The sequence below is a fragment of the Triticum urartu genome, chromosome 7A (genome assembly GCF_056163025.1).
Source record: "Triticum urartu cultivar PI428250 chromosome 7A, HENAU_Tu73, whole genome shotgun sequence".
NCBI lineage: Eukaryota > Viridiplantae > Streptophyta > Magnoliopsida > Poales > Poaceae > Triticum > Triticum urartu.
Genome location: NC_141879.1, coordinates 86,280,586 through 86,287,162, shown reverse-complemented (window position 1 = coordinate 86,287,162; position 6,577 = coordinate 86,280,586). Strand labels below are relative to the sequence as shown.

Sequence of the window (6,577 nt, the reverse complement as noted above, 5' to 3'; positions counted from 1 at the left end):
CCACGTAGTAGCAGTTAAAAAATGAAAGCGAAAGGGAACGGCACGTACGTAAGTTCGATCGATCGATGGAAGACAACGGATCATGACGGGTCGAGACTGATGAGATTGATCATTGATCGATACCGCCCGTCCGTCCGTTCGTTTTCGCTCCGCTGCGCCGCGTCGTGACCGTTCGTCTAGTTCGATGGATCACCAGACGTACAACATGTACTGCGAGAATGCATGCATGGTGGAGGGCGCACGTGGACTAGTCTCCGTGCGGGTCGCCGTATGCAGTGACGTCACCATGCTACGTGCGGGGCGCCGTATGCAGGGATCGATCGGCTCTCCATTCACTGCGCGCTTTGTCTTTGTTATCCATCCACGGAGAAAGAAAGAAAGCGGGAGAGGAATCGCGGCGGAGAGCGACGGCGTGCGGTAGCATCTCGGCTATCGCGAACCCTCCTCCCGGCGCGCGTTCCAGTAGTAGCTTGCGCCGGATGCTGCTTTCAGGCTTTCAGCCTTTGCTTTCACCGAAGGTCGGCAAAAGCAAATGGCCGGCTAGGGCCAAGCTAAGCCAAAACCCCCAAGGGGTACGTAGCAGCTAGCCAGTAGCCGTATCAATTCAAACAGGGGTACGTGCATACCACTTCGATCTGCAACTCGATCGGACAAGGCAAGTGCATCATCGTCGGCATTCCGTACGTCCATCAGGCTAGGGCACATCCAAGATCGTGTGTGGACCGCGGACAGGCTTGGTCTAGCGCACATCAACTTGGACAAATTGGATCAATTTTTGACTCGATCGAAGATTGGTGGCACTCCATGGTATGGTAAATGCCAACGGTAATGTGAGGAAAGGTGTCTCTCCATGGTTATGTTGGCTTCATGGAAGATTTGGAATAAGAGAAATGCAAGAGTCTTTTGGGAACGTGGCATCCACGCCCGCGGTAATAGCAGGCAGGATTAAGTCCGAGTCCGCACTTGAGGGATTAGCGGGCGCTAAACATTTGAGATCCTTGATGCCGTGAGATTCGGCTTACGAGCTTTTTGGCCGCTCTTGATCGTTTCGGTAACTTGTAAAACTCTTCTTAATTAATGAGATGAGACAAAGCTTTTGCCATCATTTAAAGAAAATACTATGCATGTATATGCTTGGCATATGTACCAGCCGGGTCGGCCCGCGGGAAAGAATTAGAAGCCATAAATCGCACCAACCAGTTGCCTAAACCTAGATTTTCAGTAGCAGTTTGAGACAACCTTGTCCGTTTTTCTTTTCGGTCAATTGATTTTCATAGCTGTTTAATTCACATCCAATGGTTCTCGTTCATCTTCCTCGTCCCTTATCCATCCCGCCCGCGCCCAACCACCCGGCGCCCGGCCCTGTCCAAGCCGCTTCATCCACCATGCCGCCGCCCTGAACTCCAACGTCGATGACCTTCCAGCACCCCCCACCACCTATCAACCTCCGACTCCTCTCCTCAGGCGACGCTGTTGCCATGCCGTCCTCGGCTCCTGGTCACTCCTTGCCCGGCCTCGCTGCCACTATCCGCAGCATCCTCGTATTTGCCTTGGAGCAACGCCTTCAGAAATCGACCAATTTGAAAAGGTTTTTCAGGCAAATTAAGAACAACAATTGTGATTAGTTTTGGTTGGGTGCATAGCTTGGAGCAAGTTTGTGCGTCCTAGCTAGGCCGTCCCCTTGTCTAGTTTCCTTCCACCTTGCCCAGTCTTTTTCATCATCAAGCATCGTGCCATTCTACTAACCGGAGTATATCCTGGGTTTTTTTTCTCCCTGTGGCTCATCCTAATCGTTAATACTCCCTCCATTCTTAAATATAAGTCTTTTTAGAGGTTTTAAATGGATTACAACATATGGATGTATATAGACATATTTTAGAGTGTACATTCACTCGTTTTGCTTCGTATGTAGTCCTATGTTGGAATCTTTAAAAAGACTTGTATTTAGGAACGGAGGAAGTACACATTACATCTGTCGATGTTATAATTAATTAAACCGTCTTTTATTGGGTCCTACACTGATAGCACGAGTAATAAATAAGGATCACAAGTAGTACTAAACAAAATGTGGTATCTTCTCCGCCTTATCCGGGCGGAGCATCCAATAAGAGGGACGTCCATGTGATCAACCCAGTCACCTACCCTGCCCTGCTATCCCTGAGCATCCAAGCATGCGACGACAGCATGGAGGGAGGGAGGGAGGTTGGGAGGAAACACCAAAGCCCAAACCTCCGGGTCCCGGCCCCGACCGAGAACTGGAGATAGACATGGACATGTGAGTGGGATTGGGTTTCGTTTCGTCGTTGGCTTTGCGTGTGGCATGCACTATCTATCTAGCTGACTTGACTAGCAGGAGCAGCTACGTACTACTACGTGCGTACCTAACTAAATCCCAATCCCAGTTGCCACCTGCTGCGTGCATGCTTTGGATCATGCGCCGGAAAACACGCACGCACGTTGTGGATAGGATCGACATGGACTAGCTAGCTAGCTTAGCTTTCATGGACGGAACATGAACATGGTGGTGGTGGGTGACCGGCCCTCCTTCCCTACCGAGTGGATGGATGGATGTGGATCGGTCGGAGGTGCGGCGTCAGGTCTCGGCGTCGCGGCACAGTTCTGCGTGTCTTTTTCCTTTTCCTTTTCTCTGCGGGTGCGGTGGCCGGTCGATCGGGCTGGCCGGAGCTGGGGCAGCCTTCCGCGGTGAACCAAGGGCCACGTAGCTAGAGGCGTTTTCTTTTATATATACTGCTCACAAGCAGTGTCGTTTCATCGCCTTCTGCGTGTCCCGTGCACCACCATACATCCTCTACCCGCGTGCTCTAGCTATGTGCACGTGCAACGGAAAGTCGCCGTTTCGATCGTCGCCGGTTCTGGAGAGATGGAATCGGTGCGCCCACCATGCGTCTTCTTTTGTTGGTGAGCGCGAGCGTTTCTGCTCCGGTGCTCCCACCTGGTTGAACGCGGGATGGAAAAACACATCGACGGCCAGGATGAACCAAAAACGGTTTATAACGGGGGGCACGATCGTCTTTGTTGCCCCCGCGTATAGCCGTCGAGGAGCCCTGGGAGGCCCTTACGGGCCCGGTTAGATCATATGCCCGGCCGTATATGTATGCCCGTCCGTATACGTATTTGTTTGTATACGGCGGCCTTTCGTGCACGCGTGAAGCCGCCCGCGCGTGGGGCAGCACGTGTCGCGGGTAGTTGCCAAAACTGTCCCATCATATAAATGTGGACGGCAACCACCTCCGGTCGCATCGCCCACCATTTCCCCCCGCCGCATCGTCTCCCTCTCTCCACTCTCCACTCCCCACTCCCTCTCCTCTCCAACCTCCTCGTCTCCCTCACCGCATCCTCTCCACCGCCATGGCACAGATCTGGTGGAGCAGGCGCGGCAGGTGGCTGCTGGCACCTTTGTGAGGGGGCGTGCCGGCGTCCAGCGCGGTGCTCCCTCCGCTGGAGATCTGGAGAAGGCGGGGGCGGGCCGCAGCGGGGCGGTCCAACCAGATGCGCCCGCTCTGGCGAACTCCGGCGAGGCGCAGAAGGTGGAGGCGGGCTCTGGCGAGGCGTAGAAGGTGGGGGCGGGCTCTGGCGAGGCGCACGAGGTGGAGAAGGTGGAGGCTGGCTCCGGCGAGGAGGAAGCGGAGCAGAAGGTATCTGCGGCTAACTTTTAGTTGGTAGTTTTTAGATTGTAGGGTTTGTGGCCAGAACTTTGTTTGGTTAGATTTGTTGGAGGTAGGGTTTTCTCTGCATTAGGGTTTTCCTGTATTTGATTCTTGCAAGAATGGTGGACCACATATGATTATTAGATTAGGTTAGAAGTAGCCAGATTGAGGGATGGGGTTTTTTCAGATGCTTATTAGATTAGTAGTGGAATTTTTGCAATTCTTTAGGTGTTTGGCTTGAGGATTAGACGATGGATTAGTCAAATATATACTTCTGTATTGGTTTGGGTTGGTGCCTGCTTTAGTTCTTTGGCTTGATGATTAATTAAATGGATGCTTAGTTCTAGGGATTATGGTTGTCATAGTTGCAATTCTTAGATGCTTGATTGATGCATGTTGTCATAGTTGCAGTTATTTGATGCTTGATTGATGCCTGTCAGGCAGAGGCTATAAGATGGGTTGTGCATGGCCTTGTGTTTTTGGAAATTGTCTACGTGAGGTGATTAGATGGTGCATTAGTTTGGTTGTAAATATAGTGAAGGATGTGCTCATGTACTGGGTGTTGTCATGTTAATCAAAAAGAGCTTCTCAAGGGCTGGATTTTTTTGTGCTGGATTGGGGCTTCTGAAGGAGAGGGGAAGTGTGGTCGAGGGGAAGGGGCAGTCTATGCTTATTTAGTTTGGGTTAGTAGTGGAATTTTGTCGTTCCTTCAGAGATATTGACAGCATTGAACATCCTCTGCAATGCCGTTGCTTCAGAGATAAAAGCATCTTGGGGTTTTTCAGATGCTTATTAGATTAGTAGTTGAATTTTTGCTTGTTAGAATTTAATTAGTATGAGGTTGAATACCTTATTTAAGGGGGAATTTAAGGTCAGATAGATGTCATATGATTATTAGATCTGTAGTTCAATGCTGTTGACATTTATGATTATTTGATTTGATCTGTGGTTCAATGATACTGGATGGAAACATATTTGATTTGGAATGCATTAATTAAGATGTGCCAATGAATTGATTTAGATGATACAAGATTCATCTATAGTATAATTTGTTGTTGTTTAGGTAAGTAATGAAATTTTAGATGTTTGTTGGAGATGTATGCATTTATAGTTGAAGTTGTACCTAATTAACTAGTGCATTATGTTAATATGTGTAGGAGCTTTGCTGCATTATCCCAAAAACATATTAAAATTTGTAGTTGGCTTCTGTAATTAGTATATACTATATGTAAAGTGTGAAGTAAACATTCCAAGGCAGGATCCTAGCAACAAAATATACTATATGTTTCCATTAAGTAGTGTGGGGGGGAATTCTCTCAAAAGAAAAGTGTTGGGTTAATCCAGGGAATGTCAAGAATCCAGCTTGCATTTTCATTAGCATTTATGAAGGACATCATTTGTCTGTTGATTGATTGCTTAGATTCTGTATTTATAAGGAAAGCATTTGGTCACTTGCAACATACCAATGTGGTTCACATTAACAATTTTGTTTGTAATGACATTCTTTGAACTGCAATTCAATTCATTGTAATTGATGTGCTTGTTTGACAATATAGCAGGAGGAGGAGGATCTTGTGGGCAACAAGAGGAAGTGGGACAAGACTGGGTTCTACCCATATGAGTCTGATGAAGATGAGCCGTACGAGGTAAGGCCTAGTTGAAATGTTATTTCTGCATTGAGTTAGTATTATGTGTTTATAGTTTTTGAATGCATAATGTATTAATGTCAGTCATTAATGTGTGTAGTATGAATCTGGAGATGATGTGGTCGAGGGGAACGTCGAGTCCTTTGAAGAGAAGGAGGTGTTGAAGATCAGGGCCCAAGGACCAGCTAAGTACTACAACTGGAGGAATGAAAAGTACCGTTGCCCCTACTGCAGCAAGCCCAAGCCCAGATCTGGGTTATTGGAGCATCCGATGGAACATTGTCGGGCTACATCGATCTCCAGTCATGACTACAAGATCATTGGTCAGCATTCTGCCCTCCTGAAGGTCCTGAGAAACCCTGACCTCTAGTCGTACATCATGCTGATCATCGGAAGCTGGAAGCAGTACTCATCATCAGTATATTTGATGATGTTTTACTTTTGGAAAGCTGCATCTGGGTCTGAACTGCTTGGAAACTAGCTATATTAATGTAATGTAATGTAATGTAATGTATTGTGTGTTTGAACTGGATCTGTTGTGAACTGCCTGCTACCTGTGGTGGTAACCTAGAATGCTATCTATATATGTGTGGCCTTAACTTTATTGGTGGTGAATGCTTCCTTCATGTTTAGTTGTTGTTTCGATGGTGCAATGATCACAAATGGCGCTTCAGTGTTGCTTGAGACATGCTGCAACACTTGTCTATGCTGTGGGCAAGTGCAACATGCTGTGCCCATGTGCCAATTATACCAAATATTGAATGTGGCAATGTTCCAAAATGGCTATCATGAATTATAGTACATGGGGTTTAGTAAAGTTACTGATAATTGTTCATCCTCACACATTCCATCAACGCATAATTTGAATAAGCAAAAAGATCAAATGTTCCATCATTTGAACCTATGTTGCAATTAGAGAGCAAATATTCCATCATCAAAGTGTGAAGGAATTAAATGTAAATTTAGAAGAGTAATGTAATACTAGTTAAAAATAATGTGTGCAAAAAAAGGAATTTGAAATAAGATCTATTTTATTTTGTAATAAAGTTATATTACCCTACTTATTAGAATTTTGAAAATGTCACTTATTTATAAGAAAAGAAAATATAAATATTCAAAATGATGTGTTTGATAAAAATACCTTTTGAATTTTTGGTATGTTATTATTTGAGGAGTCATGTAATTTTTATGTCATTTTTTGAGTGCTCAGGTAATTTTTATGTAAAGTGAAGGGAAAGGAAAAAATAAACAAAAGGAAAAGCA

At 46.1% G+C, this 6,577-nt stretch overlaps 1 protein-coding gene across 2 annotated transcripts; it reads left to right on the top strand.

Annotated features, from left to right (window-relative positions):
- The first annotated feature begins 2,699 nt into the window (after positions 1 to 2,699).
- LOC125524217 (uncharacterized) lies at positions 2,700 to 5,923 on the top strand. Of its 2 annotated transcripts, none has more exons than XM_048689288.2 (3): positions 2,700 to 2,890; positions 5,228 to 5,314; positions 5,415 to 5,923. In XM_048689288.2, exons 1-3 carry the CDS (start codon positions 2,882 to 2,884, stop codon positions 5,682 to 5,684), a joined length of 366 nt encoding a protein of 121 aa, XP_048545245.1. In that variant the 5' UTR covers positions 2,700 to 2,881; the 3' UTR covers positions 5,685 to 5,923. The 2 variants fall into 2 exon arrangements, with proteins under 2 accessions (XP_048545245.1, XP_048545243.1); XM_048689286.2 differs by having other exon boundaries at positions 5,225 to 5,314; positions 5,415 to 5,921.
- Positions 5,924 to 6,577: the final 654 nt, after the last annotated feature.

What these genes read in the sequence shown, in the direction of transcription:
- LOC125524217 (XM_048689286.2), top strand. An exon ending in ATGAAGATGAGCCGTACGAG is followed by an intron (nt 5,315 to 5,414) that starts GTAAGGCCTAGT and finishes TAATGTGTGTAG; the next exon opens with TATGAATCTGGAGATGATGT.